Here is a 23,760-nt window from a genome sequence, read left to right on the forward strand (position 1 = left end):
AGGAATAATTAGGCCTTGTTTTCTTTTTTGGTTGATCCAAGTCAATAAGGTCAAAATCATCCTTCTCCATGTACACATTTTGCCCATTTTGCAACTTAAGAAGATACATTGCTACAGAGGTTTCATCAGGAAGTACATGTTCTTTATTACTAGGGTCCTAATGTTGGATGCTTTCTCTAACAATTTCTTCTCCATTTTTCTTCCCCTCATGTCCAGCAGAAACTGGGGTTGTCAATCAAATAGGTCCCTTTACATCAGCAAATTGTCCATCATTCCTTGATATCATGTGGAACCAATAGAGGTGGGGGTATTAAGAAAAAAATAATGTTTTTTCTTACTTTATATTCTCAGAGTCGCCTGGAATGCCATCTCAGCCCCAGGTCACAGATGTTAGCAAGGACGCAATCACCATCACATGGACCCCACCAGTAAAGGATGGAGGTGCCCCTGTGCTGGGCTATGTTGTGGAGAGAAGGAAGAAAGGCAGCAACCGTTGGATTCCAGCCACTAAGGAGCCAATTCAAGGTCCTATTCTAGCTACCATGCTTAACTCCACTTTTTCCTTTGCCCAGGAAGTCAGTACATCATTCCTGTAATTGGTTAGGAACTGGAATGTGTCATAGGTCATTTTCCAAGCAAAAATGTTATATTTAAGATATTATTTTAGGCTTTGGACTTTTTCTCCATGATACAGCCCATTTTCAAGCGGGACCATGGCAAAAACAGCGGGAACATAAATTAGTTGAGGCCTACCACCATCTAACCACCCTGACTGGCATTTCCCTCCCCCTACACCTTCACTGGACCATCTCCCCTGTCATGTGAAAATGATAGTGGTGAGGCCTTGGACCCAGTGGATTTTCCTCATTTCCACCGGTGTTACACCGTTCCCCAGGATGTGAAAAAAGTAACTGCAACTATGGAGGAGTAGGGTCTTTAACTGACTTCCTCTTCCCCCAACGACATAACTTCTGAAAGCCCAGGTCTTAATCAGTTTTTCATGATGAGGTTAGTTTTTGACAGACCTCCTTTCTCTCCATTCTGTTCCTGACGACTATTGTCCTTGCAGCAAGCGACTGATGTTCTTTGCAGGGGCGGGTAAACTGCAGTTCTTTGTAGGAGCTAACTCTGAAGTTCTTCTTGGAAGAGTCTGCAGTTCTTTACAGCTTTTCACAGCTGTTTTTTTAATCTTTCCAATGAGAGAGAACACATTAGCCTGGATTTTCCAACCCTGCCATGGCAGGATCCGTTGCAGGAGGTGCGGCAGCCCAACCAAAAGTCCATTAACTTTCAATGGAACCGGATGATCCCAGCGGCGAGCAGGGGCCGGAAAATCCCACCCATTTTCTATTTCTGATGTACATAATTTAGGAAGGACTCCATGTCATGAGCAAACATGAAAGAGACAGATAGTTTTGCACACTGGTGAAAGATTTTATAATTTGCCATTTGTACTTTACTTGCATTACTTTGTTGTAATTAGCAAATGGACGAAATCTTCCCACAATATTGTTTAGAAATGACCTGATTCCAGTTTTGGGATTGAGCACATGGTGTAATATTTAATTATTAGATAATATACTTAAATCCACAAATTAAAAATATAGTAGCTCAGGGTGAAGTAACTGAACTATTTACTTATGTCATAGCTGAAATTGGGAAATGACATGTGGAATCACTATGCTAAAACTTGAGAGGATCATGTCTTTTTATGTATATTTAAAACAAGCTTTTAAAGTTCATTCCTGGTAGAAGTATATCATTTCTTTTCCAGACAATAAGTTTACATCTGATGGGCTAATGGAGGATGTGGAGTACGAGTTCCGTGTTACGGCAGTTAACCGTGCAGGTCTTGGCCAGCCCAGCTGTGTTTCCAATTCAGTGGTGGCAAAAGACCCCATCCGTGAGTAACCTTTTCTACTGTACCTGATTATTCAGTTTAGGGTTTGGATAATCATTTTTCGCTAAAAGTGCTCCTTTAAGAAGTATTACCTATCTCTGTACTTTTCAGAAAAAACATGTTTTGTGGCATTTGAAGTACCAGAATGCTCTTTACCAAAGCTTTACTTTTATGAATGATTTCATCTAACTGGAAGTCAGGCATTTGAAACCTGGGCCGTGCACTCAGAGCAGGGTAGGATGGAGTTATACATGGGAAACTTGGGTTCCCTGCCCAATTTCCAGTCTGATTGATTGGCTGTTAGGCGAGAAGGTCTGCAGCAGAAGGACGCAGTGGCAGAACAGACAGGTCAAGTGGACCGGAGATTGACATGGGGAGATTGGGGAGTGTACACAGAACCTGGGGGGTTTACAGGGTAGCTTTAGGGCTGGGAAGAAACACTTCTACTCCACAAGAGGTGCTGTAAAAGCACTTGCTTTATGGATCCAGCCATTTTTGCCACCATTTAAAAACTCAGCAAAGAATTATCCTGGTAAGAAAGAAAGACTGTTTGAGAAGGATGCATCATCCATGACTGAATAAAAAAGTTAAGGATTGTATCAAGTTGAAAGAAACACTGTACAAATCTGCAAAGATTAGTTATAGGTCAGAAGATTGGTCAGATTTTAAGAACCATCAAAGAATGACTAAAAAATAATAAAAAGGGAGAAAGTTGAGTGTGAGAGAAAACTAGCTAGTAATATAAAAACAGATAGTAAGAGTTTCTACAAGTATTTAACTAGGAAAAGAGCAACTAAATTTGTGCTGGTCCTCTAGAGAGTGAGTCTCTAGCGAGCAATTGCTCTCTAGAGAGTAATTTGGGGAAATAATGGAAAACAAGGAAATGGTAGAGACGTTGAACCAGTTTTTTATGGCTGTCTTCACTGTGAAAGGCTTAGGAAGCTTCCCAAAGATACTTGAAAATTAAAAGGTGAATGGGAGTGAGGAACTTAAAACAAACACCATCACTCAGGAAAAGTCATTGGGAAAAGTATTAGACCTAAAGAGTGACAAATCCCCTGCATCTTAGGTTCTAAAAAGAAGTCACTGCAGAGAAATAGATGCATTGGTTATAATCTTCCAAAATTCCTTAGATTCTGGAAGGGCCTCAGGTGATAAAAAAATAGCTAGTATAATATCTTGCTCCAAGAAAGGAGGGAGACAGAAAGCTGGAAATTACAGGCCAATTAGCCTAACATCTGTAATAGGGAAATTGCTAGAATCCATATTAAGGAGGTCATCTTCAGGATATGTAGAAAATTCTACAGGCAGAACATTATGGCTTTGTGAAAGGGAAATCGTGTTTAGCTAATTTATTAGAGTTCTTTGAGGAAGTAACAAGTAATGTGGATAAAGGAAAACACGTAGATGTGGTATACTTGGATTTCCAAAAGGCATTTGATAAAGTGCTACATCGAAGATTACTGCACAAGATAAGAGCACATGGTGTAGCAGGTGATATTTTAGCATGGATAAAAGATTGGCTAGGTAACAGGAAGCAGAGAGAAGGTTTTTTTTTGGGTTAGCAAGCTGTAACGAGTGGAGTACCACAGAGATGAGTGCTGGAGTGTCAACTATTTGCCATTGCCATCTACATCAATGATTTGGATGAAGGGATCAAATGTATGGTAGCTAAATTTGCTGATGACACCAAGATAGGTAGGAAAATAAATTGTTAATAGAAGATTAAGAGTCTTCAAAGGGACGTAGACAGGCTAGGTGATGGGCAAAAATTTGGCAGATGGAGTATAATGTGAGAAAATGTGAACTTGTCCACTTTGACAGAAAGAATGGAAAAGCAGAGAGAAATTGTAGAACTCGGTGGTACAGAGGGATCTAGGTATCCGAATACATGAGTCACAAAAAGTTAGTATGCATGTACAGCAAGTGATTAGGTAGGCAAATGGAATGTTGGCATTTATTGTAAGGGAACTATAGGGAGGTTTTGCTGCAGCTGTACAGGGCATTGCTCCGACTACATCTGGAATACTGTGGATAGTTTTGGTCTCCTTATTTGAAATAATGGCAATAATTTTCAATACCTCTCTGGCCACAGGAGAGGTGCCGGAGGACTGGAGGACAGCCAATGTGGTACCGTTATTCAAAAAGGGAGGAAGGGATTAACCAGGGAACTATAGGCCAGTCAGTCTAACTTCAGTGGTGGGAAAACTATTGGAAGCAGTTCTGCAGGACAGAATTAATCTACACTTGGAGAGACAGGGATTGATCAAGGACAGTCAGCATGGTTTTGTTAAGGGGAAGTCATGTCTGACTAATTTGATTGAATTTTTTGAAGAGGTGATCAGATATGTGGATGAGGGCAATGCATTTGATGTAGTCTACTTGGACTTCAGTAAGGCTTTTGATGAGGTCCTGCAAGGGAGATTGATAATGAAGGTAAGAGCCCATGGGATCCAAGGCAATTTGGCAAATTGGATCCAGAATTGGCTGAGTGGCAAGAAGCAGAGAGTGATGGTCGAGGGGTGTTTTTGTAACTGGATGCTTGTGTCCTATGGGGTTCCACAGGGATCGGTTTTGGGTCCCTTGCTGTTTGTGGTATATATAAATGATTTAGACTTGAATGTAGGAGGGTTGATCAGTAAGTTCGTGGGTGACATGAAAATGGGTGGGTTGGTAAGTAGTGAGGAGGATAACCTTAGATTACAGGAGGATATAGATAGGTTGGTCATATGGGCTGATCAGTGGCAAATGGCATTTAATCTTGATAAGTGTCAGGTGATACACTTGGGCAGGACAAGCAAGGCACGGGAATACACGATGAATAGTAGGACCCTGGGAAGCACCGAGGATCAGAGGGACTTTGGTGTGCATGTCCACCAGTCCCTTAAGGTAGTGGGACAGGTAGACAAGATGGTTAAGAAGGCAGGAGATCATTAACTCTCTCCTCCATGCTCACCCCTTTTGATCCCCTTTTTTCAAATATTTATCTTCTAATTTTTTTATGTAATTTTTTCCCCACCTATTTCTATTATTATTTTCTAAATTTATTTCCATTCATTGTTTTATCCCCACCTTTTAGCCTATTTTGATCCTTGCTCCCACAACTTCCCCTCCCCCCACCACACTAGGGCCATCTGTCACTGGCTCATCCTGCTTTCTACTCTTAATGTCATCATTAGCATCTCTTTTAGCCAATATCACCACCATCAACACCCCTTTGTCCTTTTGTTTATGACATATTTTACAATCTCTCCGTTGCCTCCATCTATCACTAGCCTTCTATCCAGCTTCACCTATCCCACCCTCCTTACACAGAATGTATTTTACCACATTTCTACTTTTCTTTAGTTCTGAAGAAGAGTCATCTGGACTCGAAACGTTAACTCTTTCTCTCCACAGATGCTGTTAGACCTGCTGAGTTTTTTCAGCAATTTTTGGTTTTGTGTTGGTTAAAAAGGCATATGGGATACTTGCCTTTATTAGCTGAGGCATGAATATAAGAGCTGGGAGGTTATGCTGGAACTGTATAAAATGCTGGTTAGGCTATAGCTAGAGTATTGCGTGCAGTTCTGGAATCCACATTATAGGAAGGATGTGATTGTACTAGAGAGGAGATTTACTAGGATGTTGCCTGGGCTGGAGAATTTTAGTTATGAGGAGAGATTGGATTGACTGGGGTTATTTTCCCTGGAGCAGAGGAGATTGAGGGGGTACATGATTGGGGTGTATAAAATTATGAGGGGCATAGATAGGGCAGACAGGTTGATGGAGGGATCCATAACCAGGGGGCATAGATTTAAGGTAAGGGGCAGGAGGTTTAGAGAGGATGTGAGGAAGAATCTTTTCACCCAGAGGTTGGAGCGAATCTGGAACTCACTGTCTGAAAGGGTGGTAGAGGCAGAAACTCTCATAACATTTAAGAAGTATTTGGATGTGCACTTGTGATGCCACTAGGCTATGGGCCTAGTGCTGGAAAATGGGATTAGAATAGTTAGGTGCTTATTTGACCAGCCGAAGGGCCTTTTTCTTGCTGTAGACCTCTATGACTCTATGGCTCTATGATATAATTGCATTAGAAGCAGTACTGAAATGGTTCACTCGACTCATTCCTGGGATGAAGGGTTTATCCTATGAAGAAAGATTGAACAGTTGCGCCTATAACCCATTGGAGCTTAGAAGAATGAGAGGTGATCTTATTGAAATAAATAAGATCCTGAAGGGACTTGACAAGGGACATGCGGGAGGATGTTTCCACTCATGCGGGGAGACTAGAACTAGGGGACACCATTTAAGGGTAAGACTGAGATGAGGAAAAATTTTCTCTCTCAGTGGATTATTAGTGTGTGAAAGTCTCTTCCCTGGAGAGCAGTGGAGGCTGGATCATTGGAATTTATTTAAGGAAGAGTTAAACTCTTTTTTGATAGTCAAGGGTTATCGGTGTGGGGCAGGGGCGTCAGGGCAGACAGGAAAATGGATTTGAGACGACAGCCAGATCAGCTATGATACTATTGAATGCCGGAGCAGGTTAGAAGCATCAAATGGCCTACTCCTTTTCCTTAGTCCTGTGTCCCTATTTATCTGCCAGGTTTCCTTAAGCCAGGGAAACCCAGCTGACGTAAGTAAAAACAGGAAGCATATTAAAATGGAGGCAACTAGACACATTGGCCTGGATTTTCACATAGGGCAGGATCTTTAGGTCAGCGAGCGGGGGTGGTGGGGGGTGGTTGGGGTGTTGGGGGGGGTGGTGGTTGGTGGTGGCGGAGCCCACTAGCCAACGGGTAAAATGACGCGGGGTGACGTTGAGCACAGCCCGCATCATCTCCATTTTCAGGTCGGCGGGGGCGCAGCCGAATCAGCTGTGTGCCAGCCGACCTGTGAATGGCCTATTGAGGCAATTTAAGAAGTCATTAACATAATTATTGGACCTGCCCATCCAACCTTACGGTTGCCGGGCAGACTGGGAGCCCTGGCGGGCTTCAGAAAAAGCATGAAACCTCATCCACGGGTGGAATGAGGTTTCATGAGGGTTTTTAAATAAAGGTTTGAGTTAAAGTGATGAACATGTCCCAACTCATGTGATAATGTCACATGTGGGGACATGGCAGGGAAATATTTTTAACATTTACCTTCAAAGTTTTAATTCTGAGCCGATTTCCCTGAGGCTGCACTTAGCCTCAGGGAGATCGGTGTGCTCTTTCGCGTATATGCGCACTCCTGGCTGAGGGAATCTCCCCCCCCCCGCCCCCCCCACAACCCACACAGGGAGCGCATATCACTTCCTGGCAGATATCATTCTGCGCGGGCCTCAATTGGCCCACCCACTTAAAATGGCAGCACGCCTCCGATCGGGGGCGCCGATCAGAGGCGTGCCTGCCCGCGCCCGCTCCTGCACTTCCCCCCCAATGGGGGAAAATTCTTCCCATAGATTTGCGTGGAGGTTATGAGGGGCCATGAGGTTAGGTGGGGCATGAGATGGCATGAGTTCACATGGATGGAGCATGGGGAGTGTGTTTGGGGATGTGAGCGTGTGTGAGAGGTGAGGGCTTGAGGGCTGCTTTATGATTTTCTCTTTTACTTTAAAACTTTGATACAGTGCTGGAGTGCCAAGGCAAACCTTTCACCCAGCCAGCCCCCGCACCTTGCATTCTCTGCACTCATTCTGGGGTCGCTCAGCCTGGCTTCCAGGGAATCCCACCATCCTGGAATGAAAACCCGATCTTCCAGGCCACTTTCTCCCAGATCAGGTTTGCGGAGCCAGAAAATGTCCTGACTCTGCGCTCCTGACCCGGGAACAAAATTCCAGGCCATAATCTCATTAGAAGCTTTTAATGATTGACACCTTCAGCACTCTACATCCCTCCTCCAGTTTAAGCTGAAAATTAGTGGGTTCAAAGTGGATTAGATTTGGCTTTGAAATTTTTAAAATTTTAACTTCCTAACTGCCCTATCTTGCGGGGTTAGAATTACCTCTCAGACATTATTTATTTAGCTGTTTTTAATTCCTTTTTGCACATGTGGTCCCTTTAAGATTGTTGTGGGATCATGCACATGTGCATCTTAAAGGGAACGTTGGTTGTATGCAGCCTGTTCGTCCCTTCACAGTACGTCCTGGATTGTTGCACAGCCGTGCATCTTAGAGGGAACATTGCTAGTTAGTTGAGTATTTATTGCCTAGTGGCATTGAGAAGATGGTGGTGGGCCTTTTTTTCATTTCTGAACTGCTATGTAGTAGTTTGATACAAATGAGAGGCTTACTAGGCCACTTCAGAATACAGTTAACCCACATTGGTATGAGACCTGAGCTACATATAGGCCAGATCAGATAAGGAGGGCAAGTTTCTTTCTCTGAAGCACTTTAATGAACCAGTAGAGTTTTGATGGCAATCTAAAAGCTTCACAATTCAACAATTTCATTGTCAACTTTTACTAGCTATTTATTTCCAGATTCTTTCAAACTGAATTCAAATTCTCAAATTGCCATAACCTCATGTTCACCAGATTATTCATCCAGGCCCCTAGATTAATAATTCAGTAATATACCCAGTACACTACAATCCTTTTGGTTTCATGTAAACAGATTTCAATTAACTGAACTCAAACTCAGATTCAAACCCATGAAATGGTCTAATGGTCAGTCATAAAGTGAAAATCAACTCAAAATCAGTCATGAAGTTGAGGGCCTTGCTCAGGCCCTATAATTCAGATGAGAGCTTGCACTGGGTAATGGTTTTCCAGCACCAGTAAAACAGCTGAGCAGCAGTTAAATGGCAGGCAATGTGTGAATGCAACAATTTTGTGGGCTTCTTCTTTCAACAAGCAATATGCCCTCCCCTATCATGTAGAACAAGCCTAATGAAAATTTGCACAGCTACACCATATCACTAGGGCAAAATTCCTGTAGCAATTTCTTGACAGGTTTTCAGCAGGTAAGTATCAGTCCGATTCTGAAACTCCCAAAATTACTGATTGGTATCTCACAACTGTCAGTGGTGTAATGCTTCACACCAATAGCAATTTTGAGGCTTATATTTGTTCTGTTTTTATTTTCCTAATGAACAAATTTTCAGCTGCACCAGGATAATACATACACTGGAAATGTCTTAATCTATCTTTGCATTTTCATTTGTGTGCTCACATGTTTATTTTTAATCTAATATACTTGTATTAAAGTATGTTGTTTACTCTCAAGACTTATTTGGAAGTTACAACTAACCTTGGCTCTGTCACCCAGGTGCTCCAGGAAAGGTGAAGGATATAAAGGTGATGGATTCCACCAATTCTAGCATCTCTCTAGCTTGGGACAAACCAGATTCTGGGGATGAGCCTCAGGGATACATCTTAGAGATGAGGGCTGAAGATGCTAAAGAATGGACAAAGTGCAGTAAGATACCAATTACCAGCACCAATTACACTGTGGGAGGCTTGCAGGAGCGAGGCAAGTACTTCTTCAGAATCAGAGCTGTAAATGAAGGAGGCGTGGGGGAACCAACAGAGCTTAGCAAAGGTGTCTATGCCATGCCACCACCAGGTAATGTCAATTTTTTTCCAGTTTACCAGGAAAACTCCTTTCAAAGGTGCATAAATAATAACTTCAAATTGTATGTGGAACCAGACAAAAATATTTTCCCACCAGTCCATGATGCACTCCAATCCCCCCAAGTGCTCACAAGTTGAAGAGATCCTCAAGCATGCCGTGGACACCATGTGTTCCCTTTCCAACAACACTTTCATAACTATGGAGGAGAGGCAAGCAGGCAGCCAGAGCGACCCATCAACCTGCTGATGGCCAACTTGACCAGGCGAAGGCCAGACCGATGTCTTCTGACTTACCCACTCCGTTCTAAACTGGGTTTTATTTCTTACACATCTTTTTGCACTCTGACTAAATTATCCTCTATATGGAATTCAGCACGGTATTTTCTCTTTAAGTTCTAATTCAAGCTATTAACCTCATCACCAGCTCTACTTTGGACTAATATTTGCCTGCTAACCTTAAACTGTAATTTTTAGTGTTCAATCCAATGAAAAAAAATCACCAGGGGCCCAGTCCTGATCATTGTCTGGTGATCATTACTAGAAAATGCAAATATGGATGTTGAGTGAGGATGAGGTCAGGCTTGGCTGAGATGTGCTGTATAGTTAAATATGCTGTGAGTGCTCAGTGTCTTGTACTAAGCATGAAGGACAGCTATTTGGTGTGACACCACAAGGTAGATGGGACATGTGGCTTTAGGGAATGAGAGGAGAAAATAATAGTGAGGTTAACAGCTGGTGACTACACGTCAAAAGTACTTCATTGAATGTGAAATACTTTGAGATGTCCTGAGGTCATGAAAGGTGCCATATAAATGAAAATCCTTGCTTTCTTTAAAAATGGTACAAACAGGACTGTAGTATAAGCATGTTAAACTTCTGTGCATTAAGTTTTCTAATCGTTCTATCAAGAAGTGTACAGGGTTTATTGGAGCAGCATATACTGGATCCCTGATGACTGAACTGCAGTGGTACAGGTAGGAGGCTTGCTGCTGCCTTCTCAAGAGCAGCTGAGTTATTGGCCGTACTAGTGATGTCCAGGTCAAAAAATTTATATTTTTTTCAAGTGCTGGGTATGCATCAAGACCCCAGTGATCAAGTAAGGATTAAGGAATTGTAATTTCAATTGCCACTGACTACAGCTGATTGGCCTTTAACCTCCACCAACACCACCCCCCCACCACTCCCCCCAGAACATGTGACACCATGGCAAAATCACACAGATTTAATTTATAATTTCTTCACCAGACTGTCTTTGTGTGGCCTGGTTCATTTTGGTTGAATAGTAAAGCCAGACCATTGACTGAACTGGAGCACCATCTGAATGAAGTGACCAGCTAGATGGACAGCATTAACTTCTGACAAATCTGTCTGTTTCTATGGCCCTATGAGTGACAATCATGTGACAGGAAAAAATATTTCCTCCATGACTTTAAATATTTTTACTTACAGCCTCTCCCAGGTTTCTGGATGCCAGAATGCCAAGCAGCATGGTGGTTCGTGCAGGTACTGCACTGTGTATCAACGTGGGCTTCTCGGTAAGAGGCTTTAGTTACTCCTCAGTCGTAGACAACACTACGTTGTAGGTTAATAGTTTATTAACATTATTTGGACAGGTTTCTGCATATAAGAAATGAGCCTTCAATTTTACCCAACCTTCATCACAAACAAAACCCACACCAAATGAAATTAAACAATTAATTATCTTATGATAATGTATGCCTCATTTGTGTTTCAGAATGAGATCCTGTACCTAAACATTGCTCACTGGATTAAAAAGAAACAATTTGAGTATTGCTGAAAAAAGAGACATGTCAAAGCTTTTCATCTTGCATTCATCAGTACACTTCACAAGAATACCAATATGGGGGAAAAGAACAATTTATACCGTATGTGATGACTGGCAAGTGGACTCTGATTGGTCGAGGCATTGCCACAGGGAATGCATCAGTGATAGTGACTGACAGTTAACTGTCAAACATTGTTTGAAATTTAAGCCAGGCAGCTTGACTCTGGCCAAGGCATTGCCCCGAGAAATGAGTCAGCAAATGATTATCACTTATTTTGTTTAGCTGAAACAGGCGCAATGTGTGTACGTGTTCATTCCACTTGCAAAAAACAGGGTGCTGTGTATTAATATATGTAGCTTCCAATACACGCAAATGCGCCACATTGTGAGCCCAACTGACAGTCTTAAATTGGTTGTCAGCGTAATTCTTAGTACACTGAGGATTATTTAGCCAATGTTGTCCAATCGTGGAATCACATCTAATGTTGGACACTGAGCTTTGAGGTTTGCAAACTGGGCTGGTTGGCTACAGTCTGTACCTTGCCCGTTGCGAACAGGGGCTGGATCATGCAGTTTTATACGATCTCCCAGTCTTTGGGACATTCGGCCTACATACCTAGCATCACACTGGCACTGAAATTCATATACCACATTACTCATTTGTGTCATAGGCAGAATATGTTTTTGGTTTGAAAGCAGCATCCTGTTAATGGTGAATACCACCCATGTTGCTACTGTATATTAGTAGCGTGAAACAGCTAACTTCACCTGTTGCTCAAATTTTTGAGATACTTTGCCCTTCCAGGTTAATCCGAGGTAGACTGGTCACTTTTCAGTGCCAAAAGTGATGGCCTTAGGCCCATTCATGAGTCTGAGCGATATACAGCATGAAATGAGGGTAGCCTCTATCCTGCAGGATGCCTTTGATGTGCCCTACTTCAGCATTAAGCTTGCATGGTGAGCAAATGGCTCGGGCCCTATTTACAATTCCAATAAAACCAATCTTATAGCATGTGGAACTGTAAGAATCTCAGCGCGTATATTGACTGGTGAAGGTAGGCTTGTGGTAGACCATGATAGAGAATCCCCTGGCAGATTTCTCAACTTGTATCTCAAGGAAGGGAAGTTCATTTGACTGAAAGGTGAATTTGAGCACATGATAGAGCCCGTTAAGACATGTAAGAAACAATTTCTTCTTGACGAATATCATAGCTCAGCATTAGCTCTTGTATATGCACAGTGCACACCAGGTAAATGGTCCAGTACTGCACTTTTTAATGTCTAAGTTTTAACCATTCAATATACAATGACAGCTTCTGTACATGTATTGTACACATCAAGTGAAATAAACCAATTAACTTTTGTCTGATACAGTAATGCTTATGCAAATGTCAGTGTTGGCTCCTATATTTGTACAGAAAAGAATAGAAAAATAGGAATGGCTCACGTCTGGTGCCATACTGCTTGTACGTCTCTCATGTATGCCTGTATTTATACACTTGGCTAAAAGGAAATGTTCATTTTTGTCTGGTGCTGAGCATCTTGTTAGTATTTCAATGTCAGATTCTGTATATGTCCAGTATGCAAAGTAAGAGAAAGCAACATGCTCCCATTTAGTACTGCATAGTAGTTTGGCCATAAATTTGTGGCCTTTGTTGGTGCACTGGGAGTGTAGGTCTACCAGAAATGTGTTGAAAGGCCTTAAAATAAAGCTAGGGCTCATGTTAACCAGGGGTGGGGGACGTGGTGGTGGTTGAGGAAGGACCTTGTTTAGTCAAAACCTCCAACCACTCAAACATGGCCCTATATGTCAGAAGGTATGTGGCCAGCGGGTGTGAACTTGAAGACTTTGTTTCCTAGGCCCTGCTCTGAGTCCCAGAAGTATGCTAGAAGAAAGGAGTTCCAATCTGCTCAGCAGATTTGATGCCCACAGGTGGGTTGAAGCCTTAGGCCCAAATTTTGGTTCCCAAGTCAGGAAATTTCCCAGCTTACCACAGCTGCCTTGGGACAAAATGCCCCAAATGGCGGGATCTTTGTTACAGGCATGCAGGTGTGGGATGGAGTGGGGCCCACCGCCCCGGGATAGAGATCAGAGGCAGCCATGGGGGCTGCCGAGTGCCAAGGTGGACTATTTAAAAGACCTACCTCAGTTTTCTGGGACTTTGTCCTTTTTTTTTAAACATTTGGCACTCTAGCCCTCATCCCTCACACCCCATCACCCCCCCCCCCCACCTACTCCCCATACCCATACATGCCACCCACTCACTCCTAATTGCCTCTCATACCCTCCATGCAACCCACTGCCCCACCTATCCCAATGACCCCTCATACCCTCTATGCCAACCCATGCACTCATCCATATATCCCCAAGATCTATTATAGCCCCTATGCCAACTCATGCAAACTTATGACCCCATCACAGCCATTCCCATGGGCCTTTATATCCCCTATGCCAAATTAATACCAAATCAAGACCCGTACCCACCACCCTTTACCTGCTACACTCTCCATGCTAACTCCCCCTGTATTATCATGGGCAGACCTCAGGGGCCATGTTAAGATGAAATAAAATAAAGTTATAAATATCTATGGCAGAATTCACTATATAAAAAATAGTCCCATTCATGAAAGCCCATTCAAAATATTTAAATCCCCTCAAACACTTAATCCCTTTTCCAAACAGATTTATATTCATAGCTCCACATCAAGGACATCTAATCCTTTAATAACCTCTTTGAACTGTAAACTGTGAATTTACAAGCCCCCAACCCTCACTGTGATAATGATAGGCTGTAGAGAGCAACCAAGTATTAATAATGCTACAATGATGGCACTAAAGAGTTCTGTTAGAAAACAACTATTGAAACTGCTGGAACAGATTTTTTTCAAGTGTTACAGGCTCAGGTAGGCAGTTTTTAAAAAACTTGGCAGTGTGAAAAACCTTATCCATCCTTTAATAATATTTACAATTTCTCTAAAGATTCATAACACTCACGCTCTGGGATAAGACCTTTGCTGCAACAAAAATGGTGCCTGTTTGAACTCAGCACTGAGCTCAAACAGCTCTACTGAGTTCGGGATTTCTACATGTGGGAGTCAGTTCCACTCCCATTCCCTATCCCTGCTCCAGGCAAAAATAGGATTTGTCGGAAATGGGGCAGGACATCTGGGTCCAGATCCTGTATACCTGGAGTCTCCATGACCTGTCAATAAACCAGATCTTAGACTTAGGTCAAGGAAATTACAGCATTCAGTAAAACTTGACTGCCTTCCTTTACAAGGGGCACATGGACCTTTTCAACATTACATTACACACCAAGGCTACTGCTGACCCACTGAGTAACTGATTTGCATCATTTCGCCTGCTGTGTTCTGAAATTTTCATGTAGTAGCAAAATTCATGGCAGTTTCATTAAAGTGAGATGACTGGCCTTTGACCCTTATTATCTCAGCAGAGGAGCAACTGCAGGTTCCTATTGGGCAAATCTCAATGCTTAGACCAGTTTCAAAGGGCCAAGGATTTTTGGAGCCTTTGTATTTTACTGTGGGTTTCTGTATGTATGCATTAGACAATAAATAAGAGAGAATGATTTACTGCTCCTTTGCATTGAATAGCCTCACTCCCAGCTCTTGTGCACATACAGAATTCACCAGATATAGAAAGGAATACTAGATCTCATGGTTGTTGTTTCACATTATTTTGTTACTATTTATTACAGGGGTCTCCTCCACCAAGTGTGATCTGGCTGAAAGACGGAACCCCCACCAAAGGCAGGGAGACAATTAATAAAGGACCGAATATGTCACAGTTCCTGATCTCCAGCGCACATAGATCAGATTCAGGGATATACAAGATTATGCTGAAAAATGACTACGGTGAAAAGTATCATGATATCAGAATTCGTGTTGCAGGTACAATAAGCTTTGCCATGATTGGGACTGCATTTATGGATATATCAGTTTGATGATGCTCAGTTTGAGATCTGCCAGGGCCACTTGGCTCCTGACTTAATTGCAGTCTTCATCCAAACATGGACAAAAGAACTGACCTCAAGAGGGTTGGTGAGACTGATTGTCCTTGACATCAGGGCAACATTTGACAAGTGTGGCATCAAGAAGCTCTGGCAAAGTTAAAGTTAATGGGAATCAGGGGGAAAACTCTCCACTGGTTGGACTAATACTACCACAAAGGATTGCTGGAGGCCAATCATCTCAGCCCCAGGACATTACTACAGAAGTTCCCCATGGCAGTGTCCTAGGCTTTAACATCTTCAGCTGCTTCAGCAATAAACTTGCCGTCATCATAAGGTCAGAAGTGGGGATGTTCATTGATGATTACAGAATGTTCAGCACCACTTGCAATTTCTCAGATACTGAAGCAGTCCATGTCCATATGCAGCAAGACCTGGACAACATTCAGGTTTGGATTAATAAGTTGCAAATAACATTCATGTCACACAAATGCCAGGCAATAACTATCTCCAACAAGAGAGAACCTAACTATCTCCCTTTGACATTCAATGGCATAACCATCACTGAATTCCCCTCAATCAAGATCCTGGGGATGACCCTTGACAAGGAACTGAACTGGACCAGCCAGATAAATACTGTGAACAGCTTAGTAACTCACCTCCTGACTCCCCAAAGCCTGTCATATCTGCAAGGCACAATTCAGGAGTGTGATGGAATACTCTCCACTCGCCTGGATGAATGTGGATCTAGCAACACTCAAGGACCTCAACACCATCCTGGTCACAGCAGTCTACTTGATCTACTTCTAACAACTTAAACATTCACTCCCTTCACCCACCAACAGTGGCAGCAAGTTGTGCTGCAGTAACTCACCAATGCTACTTAAACAGCACATTCCAAGCACACAACCTCTACCACCAAGAAGGACAAGGGCATCAGAAGCATGGGAATACCACTAGCTGCAAGTTCCTCTCAAGTCACACACGATTCTGACTTGGAACTATATAGCTGTTCCTTCACTGTTGCTGCATCAAAATCCTGGAAGTCCCTTCTGAACAGCACTGTAGTGTACCTGCACCAGATGGACTACAGCGATTCAAGAAGGTGGCTCACCCACGACCACCTCAAAGGCAATTAAGAATGCTCAACAAATGTTGGCCTCACAAGTGATACAATCCATGAAAGAATAAAAAGAAGAAATATCTGTGCCTCTATGAACATCTATTGCCCTTCTGAGCAATAAATGCTCCTATATATAAACTGTACCCTTTGACAATGTTAGAAATGCAGGTGCCTTTAAGAGTAAACCTGGACAAGCTTCAGAGTGAATTGAGAGTAGATGATGCTCATTGAAGCTTGGACTGAAAAGCTGGGTTTTTCCCGAGTAAGGGTCTTTTTTTGCTTCTGGGCAGGGAAAGGATTTAGAAGGGAAGAGTGGAAACTGATATATTGTACTGAATTATAGTTTAACAATATAACAGTTGTGATTTACAGAATATCTTCTGCTGCCTGATTTGGTAAATGTAAAGCCACCTATTTAACACCCTTGCTGGGTTTGCCCTCCCTGTAATAGCTAAAATTTTGTGGCTGTGTCAGTTAGTTAATATGTTGCATTTGATGCTGCTTGGACATTGGATCAGGGAACCAGGAGAACTCTCCTGCTTTTAATTCAGTTGTGCCACCTGAACAGGTAGACGGGGCCTTAATTTAATGTTTCTTCTGAAAGACACTTACTCTGACAGTGCAGCACCAATGTCACTCTTGATTAAGCAGCTGAATACCTGGAGTGGAGCTTGAAGATAGATCTTTCCGATTCGGAGGTGATAATGCTACCACTGAGTCAAACTATAATCAAAAGGTGACCATAATCAGTGAACTGTGTCTTTGATAGAAAAAAGTTTTCCTTGTGAATTAATCCTGATCTCAATAAACTTACGTCCCTGTAATGTAATCTCTTCCCTGATGAATAAACCGTGCCACTGTTGATAGGCTATGTCTCCCATTGATTAGTGGGTAGGCTTTGTGCATTTTGGTTAGGTTATGGCCAATATTGCTAAGCTATCCTACAGGCAGCAAGAAGTTGCCTAGTAAGTGTTGTCTGGGTTTTTTTTCAGATTTTCCACGACCACCCACTAATTTAAACCTGGTTGAGGAAGTTCCGAACACAGTGACCCTCTCTTGGGACCATACTCCAGATAACATAGAGGACGGCCGTGTACAGTATGTGATAATGAAGCGTGATGCCAGCACTGCAACCTGGTACACCGTAACAGACCGCGTCTTTGGCAATAAGTACACCGTGACAGGTCTGCTTCCAGGCAGAAAGTATTTCTTCAGGGTTATTGCTCGGAATGACATTGGAGATAGTGACCCACTGGATTTGAAGGAACCATGGTACATTGCCAGGGACAAAGGTAAACCCTTGATGTCGCTGGCCATCCCAAATGTATGGAGACCAAAATGAATCTTTTAAAAGAATTAGTAATTCTATTATGGTGTTCTCTGTTGTGAGTTGGAGATTGTAGAGAGATGCTGGAGACTGAGAATGGGGGGAGAGGATCCGCATGGCTTCTGAAAAAAATTGTAAAGAAATTTAAGAGGTACCAATATAGTGAGTTAAGTACTTTTCAATTAGTGTTTTTTTGTCTATAGTAGCTTTTTAAAAAATTGTTTCCCTAAGTATCTGTTGCATAAATAAATCTGTTCATATATGATGAGGGAGGTCAGTCTTAATTTTCACTACAGAACTAGACATTTGCCCATCCACATTGGGAGCTCCTATGCATTTATTTTTAGTGTACTGGCATCTCTGCCTCTCTATAACCTCACAAGTACATAAGTAAGAATCTGCCAGACAAGATTAAAATAATTCCTATTATTTGAAAGTAGGCGTTTTCTTAAGCTAAAACATACAAATAACATGACACAAAACTCGAGGTTTATCTAATTTATATCACAAAACTAAAGCACACAAGTCAAGTTACAACTAACTTTTAGATTTTAAGACCAGTTTTAACTATTAGCATTTTGCCTTACTGCTCTTTCTAGATTTTGTTTAAGGTTAGAGGTCTGAAATAATATTTTGAGCAAGAATATAAACATAAAATATTCCTTAACAGATGTTCACAGGAGCTCCTTCGCTTTATTGTCAGATGAACAGACTTCCACACTTTCATGTCAACTTTTTTTCTAAGTTTGTTTGAGTTCATTCTCAGGAATATGTACTGAAAGGAAATACATTACAATATATGTGCAACTTTTCACTAACCTTACAAATAAAATGCAAGGAAACATACAATGCTATAAAAACACACACAGACTTGACATAAAGCAGATGCAATACTTTACCATGAGCAATGTCTCCTATTGTATTTTAAATGTACTCCCATGTGCATTATGTAACAATCTCTTTTGCCTTGGAGCTTGAGGGTGAACACATATGCACAATGCTGTGTGGAAAATGGGCTGGAGTAAGGGGAGACTGATCTCTATTTGTGATATTTACCTAAACAAAAAAAGTTTCTTCAGTACCTCCTGCTTGTGAAATAATAGTAAACTGGACAAGTTTTCCATTGGGAAAAGAAATAGAGCTCATTGATTTTCCACAATAGGGATGTGATGTCAGACTACAATTTCAAAGGACTTGGATTCAGTTCTGATTGAGTAACCTATAGACTAGACATGGATTGGGCTGCTATAGATTTTGTTCTTGTTCATTTTTACAGATGCTCTTTTTCTTTCTGGGAATAATTGACTGGACAATGTAGAGCCTCTGAGCAACATCTTCCACCCACATTGTTTTCAACAAATATTACATGCTTTTCTATGAACAGCTTTTGAAAACTGGAAATCTAATTTGGCTGATGCTACACGTTTCCACCACCCTGCACTCGTACGAACATACGAATTAAGAGCAGGAGTAGGTTGCTTAGCCCCTCGAGCCTGCTCCGCCATTCAATAAGGTCGTGGCTGATCTAATTTCAACATCAACTCCACATTCTCGCCTACCCGATAAGCTTTCATCTCCCCTTGCTTATCAAGAATCTATCTACCTCTGCTTTAAAGATATTCAAAGACTTTGCTTCAACCAATTTTTGAGGTATAGAATTCCAAAGTCTTTCAACACTCGGAGGAAAAAAATTTCCTCATCTCTGTGTTAAATGGGCGACCCCTTATTTTTAAACAGCGACTGCTATCTCTAGATTCTCACACAAGAGGAAGCATCCTTTCCACATTCACCCTGACAAATCCCCTCAGGATCTTGTATGTCTCAATCAAGTTGACTCTTCTAAATTCTAGTGGATACAAGCTTAGCCTGTTCAGCTTTTCATCATAAGGTAAACCACCCATTCCAGGTATTAATCTAGTTAACCTTCTCAAATGCTTCCAATGCATTTACATCTTTCCTAAATGAGACCAATACTGTTACACAGTACTCCATCAATGGTCTTGCCAATGCCCTACATAACTGAAGCATAACCTCCCTATTCTTGTATTCATTCCCCTTGCAATAAACTATAACATTCTATTAGCTTTGCTAATCCCTCATGCTGCAATGACTGTGAATCCTGATTTGGAAGAATGAGGAACACAGGACAATTAGTGTGTGTCGATAGTATCACTGAAATGTCATCAAGTCAATACCCAGATTAGCTGAACAGGTTGAGGTGTTTATGGTTAGATCAGGGTGTTGGGATAGCAGGTTAAAAAGGAGTGCTGCCAGGGGACTAGAGAACCACAAATGTGCACCCTTGTGCAGAAAAAGGATGCAAAGATAAGTCCAGTAATACAGGCCTGTCAGTTTAAATTTGGTGCTGGGAAAGTTTTTGGAAATGATAACTGGGGACAAAGTTAATACTCACTTGGACAAACCTGGATTAATTAAGGAACACCAACACAGATTTGCTAAGGTGAAATTGTATTTAACTAACTTGGTTGAGTTTTTTGATGAGGTGACAGAGAAGGCTGAACGGGGTTGATATGGTGTACATGCACTTTCAAAAGGCATTTGATTAAGTGTAGGTAACAGGCCTATCAGCAAAGTTGAAGCCTGTGGAATAAAATGGACAGTGGCAGCATGGATAAGAAGTTGGCTGAATGACAGGACCACTGCTTGTCTTGATCTATATTAATAACCTATACTTGGATGCGCAGGGCATGATCTCAAAATCTGTAGATGATACAAAACTTGGGAATATTGTGAAATGTGAGGAAGATGGTATGAGACTTCAAGAGGACAATGACAGGCTGGTGGAATGAGTGAACGTGGCAGAGGAAATTTAATGCAGAAAAGTGTGAAATTATGCATTTTTGTAGGAAGAATGAGGAGATGCAATATAAAATAAAGGGTAAAATTCTAAAGGGGTGCAGGACCAGAGGACCTGAAGGTAAATATGTACAAATCATTGAGACTGGCAGAGCTGGGCTTTATAAATAGAGGCATAGCATACAAAAGTAAGGAATTTATAAAACACTGGCTTGGCCTCAACTAGGGTATTGTGTGCAATTCCGGTCACCACCCTTTAGGAAGGACATGAAGACATTAGAGAAGGTTGCAGAAAAAGATTGAAAATGGTTCCAGTGATAAAAGACTTCAGTTATGTGGATAGATTGGAGAAGCTGGGGCTGTTCTCCTGAGAGAATAGAAGGCTGAGAGGAGGGTTTGATAGAGGACCTCAATCATGAGGGGGGTTCTGGACTGAGTAGATTGGGAGAAACTGTTCCCATTGATGGAAGGGTCGAGAACCAGAGGACACCAGTTTACGGTGAATGGCAAAAGGACCAAAAGTGCTATGAGGAAAAAATGTTTTGCACAGCAAATGGTTGTGACCTGGAATGCATGATCTAAGAGTGCGATAGAGACAGATTCAATCGTGGCTTTTGAAAGAGAATTGGATAATTATCTGAAGAGAAATATTTGAAGGGCTGTGAGGAAAAGGGGGGAGAGTGGGACTAACTAAATTGTTCTTGCAGACGATGTGCCAAATTACTTCCCTCTGTGCTGTAACTATTCTATGATTTTAAGATTCAGGTGGTAAGGCAGTAGCAGGACAGAAGGCAGGATTGGTTCAGCACAGAGTAAGCGATTGTAGCTTGCATTCTAATGTCTGCTTTTCTACTGACAAAAATTATTTAAACTTTAAGTTATCAGTTCTTTCACACCATGGGACAGGAGCAAATTTAAAACCTGGACTTTTGAGCTCCATGAACTTGAACCCCACAACAGATTTTGAACAAATAATCGGTTGGAGTACTGAGGGATTGCTGCATTGTCAGAGGAGCAGTCTTTCAGATGAGATTTTAAACTGATGCAAATTTTTCTTCCACACATTCCAATGATTCAGGTAGGCATAAAGATCCATGGCACTATTCAGAGAAAAGCAGGAAGAGCAGTCACCATTCATCTCTCAACCAATAGCACTAAATCAAGTGAACCGATTGTTCAGTTAACTGAACATTCATTTCATTTGCTGTTTGTGGGATCTCACTACATGCAAATTAGCTACTATGCATATGTAACAGTGCCTTCACTCCAAAGTAATTTAATGCTTTTGACGCCATGATCTTATTGAATGGCAACAGGTTTGAGGGGCCGTTTGGCCTACTCCTACTCCTAACTCGTATGTTCGTATGAGATATCCTGAGGATGTGATAACGTGCAATTCAAATGCAAGTCGTTTTTTGTTTCAAATTCTTTTCTTCCTTCCACAAGAACGTTTCAGCCTCCAATTTAAGGAATACCAGGAGAAGGACTGGACCCATGCCCCTGAGTTCATCACACCACTAAAGGACCACACAGTTCACCGTGGCAACGATTGCACTATGAGTTGCGCCATTACTGGCAATCCACGGCCACACATCGCCTGGTATAAAGGCAAGATCCACATTTCTGAGAATCTCAAATATTGGTACACATCTTCGAATGGTGTCTGTACACTGACCGTTCCCAGTGCAGAAATGAAGGATGCTGATGAATACATAATTGTGGCTGAAAACTCCCTGGGGAAGGTGAAGTGCTCCTGCAAGGTGACTGTGCTTGGTAAGTTACTACCAACAGTGATTAAAGATGGATATTCACCACCAGACCCCTCTTAAAGATCATGAGTCTTAGACCAGCACTGGGACACCTGACAATTCAGTATAGTGCTGAACTGTACAGAGCAAAAAAAAATTCCAGGTCCCTGATCTGTGCTGAGTCAGCAGGTTCAGCAGTAGGAGCACTACTATTGGTCACAATTCCCCAGGGCAAGGGAGGAAAAAAATCCTCTAGGATTCTCTATTCCTGGTCAGTATTCTGTATTCCCTGCTGAAAAATGCATATGAATAGATTTTGGATAAATACAGGAGTAGGGGCTCAAATGTGATGCCTCCCACATATGAATGGCTTGTTAGTGTTTAATATTTAAGTTCACGTTGAAGAAAAGGTGAAGCTCCAGTGGATTGAGATCATCTAGAAAAATATCACAACATGAGCCTATCACCTCCAGGACAGAAGGGAAGAAAACTAGAAAGAATAATGTTTCCTTTCAACTTTTTGTTGAGATTGACTGAGTAACCTTAGTGGTTGTACCATCAGAGGCATAAACCATATATGCTAAAAGAGCCTCTTTAAGTAGGTTGAAACACCCAGCAGTGGATACACTGTTCCTTTATTGAATATGCTGCAATATTGCCTCATCCCTTTTCTTGTCAAACAGTTTCAATGGGACATTCATCTCATGTGGTCCTGAGTTCCCTGATTGGGAGTCTAGGTCAATCAAATCAAGACTGTCCACTCTTTTTTTGATTTGGACACTGTTCTGAAAATTCCAATAACCCATTCCCTTCAGTGTTATGATACACATTCTACAGGGTTAACAAATGTCCTCTGCTGCCTTTGGAAGCCTGATCTAACCCAACTCAAACCATCCCCTGTGACTGCTGTCTAACATAATCTGCTAGCATATGTGGGCGTTGCTAGCAAAGCCACAATTATTGTCCATCCATAATTATCCTTAGAAGGTTGTGGCTGGAGCTGATGCGGTTCCTATGGTGATGGTGCTCTTATGATATTGTTAGGTAGAGAATCTGAGGATATTGGCCTAGGAACAATGAAGTCTGAATAAGAGGTCAATTTGGAGCAACATTGCTGCTGTTGTCCTTCTCAATTATAGCGGTCTCGGGGAGGAAGCTGCTGTTGAAGTAAATTTATTGAATTGCTGCCAAACATCTTGTAGATAGATAGATGTAAAGTGAATTTTCAGCAGCAAGGGCATCAATCAAGTGAACTGCGCTGCCCTTGGTGTTGCCAAGGTTCACAAGTGTTGTTGCAGCTGCACCCACCCAGGCAAGTGGCATGTATTCCACCACATTCTTGCTTTTAGCCTTCTGGATTGTTGGGCTTTGGGAGATCGTGAGAAAATGGAGAACTACAGATCTGTTAGTTGGATGCCAATAGTAGGGAAAATGTTAGAATCTATTAAAAAGGATGTGATAACTGGAAACTTAAAATAATTATGATTGGGCAAAGTCAGTCTCAATTTTTGACACATCTGTTGGAGATTTTTGAGGATGTCACTTGTAGCAT

General features: G+C 41.8%; 1 protein-coding gene across 1 annotated transcript in view; it reads left to right on the forward strand.

The window, feature by feature from the left end:
• Window positions 1-23,299, forward strand: part of LOC121282840 (immunoglobulin superfamily member 22-like) — a 94,468-nt gene extending 71,169 nt beyond the window's left edge. Inside the window, exons 15-22 of the mRNA XM_041196652.1 lie at window positions 352-525; window positions 1,775-1,903; window positions 9,132-9,428; window positions 10,886-10,971; window positions 14,942-15,134; window positions 17,309-17,621; window positions 21,917-22,233; window positions 23,253-23,299. Coding sequence (XP_041052586.1) covers window positions 352-525; window positions 1,775-1,903; window positions 9,132-9,428; window positions 10,886-10,971; window positions 14,942-15,134; window positions 17,309-17,621; window positions 21,917-22,233; window positions 23,253-23,299 — 1,556 coding nt within the window. The remainder of the gene's footprint in view (window positions 1-351; window positions 526-1,774; window positions 1,904-9,131; window positions 9,429-10,885; window positions 10,972-14,941; window positions 15,135-17,308; window positions 17,622-21,916; window positions 22,234-23,252) is intronic.
• Window positions 23,300-23,760: the final 461 nt, after the last annotated feature.

This window comes from Carcharodon carcharias, chromosome 10 (assembly GCF_017639515.1).
Source record: "Carcharodon carcharias isolate sCarCar2 chromosome 10, sCarCar2.pri, whole genome shotgun sequence".
Lineage (NCBI taxonomy): Eukaryota > Metazoa > Chordata > Chondrichthyes > Lamniformes > Lamnidae > Carcharodon > Carcharodon carcharias.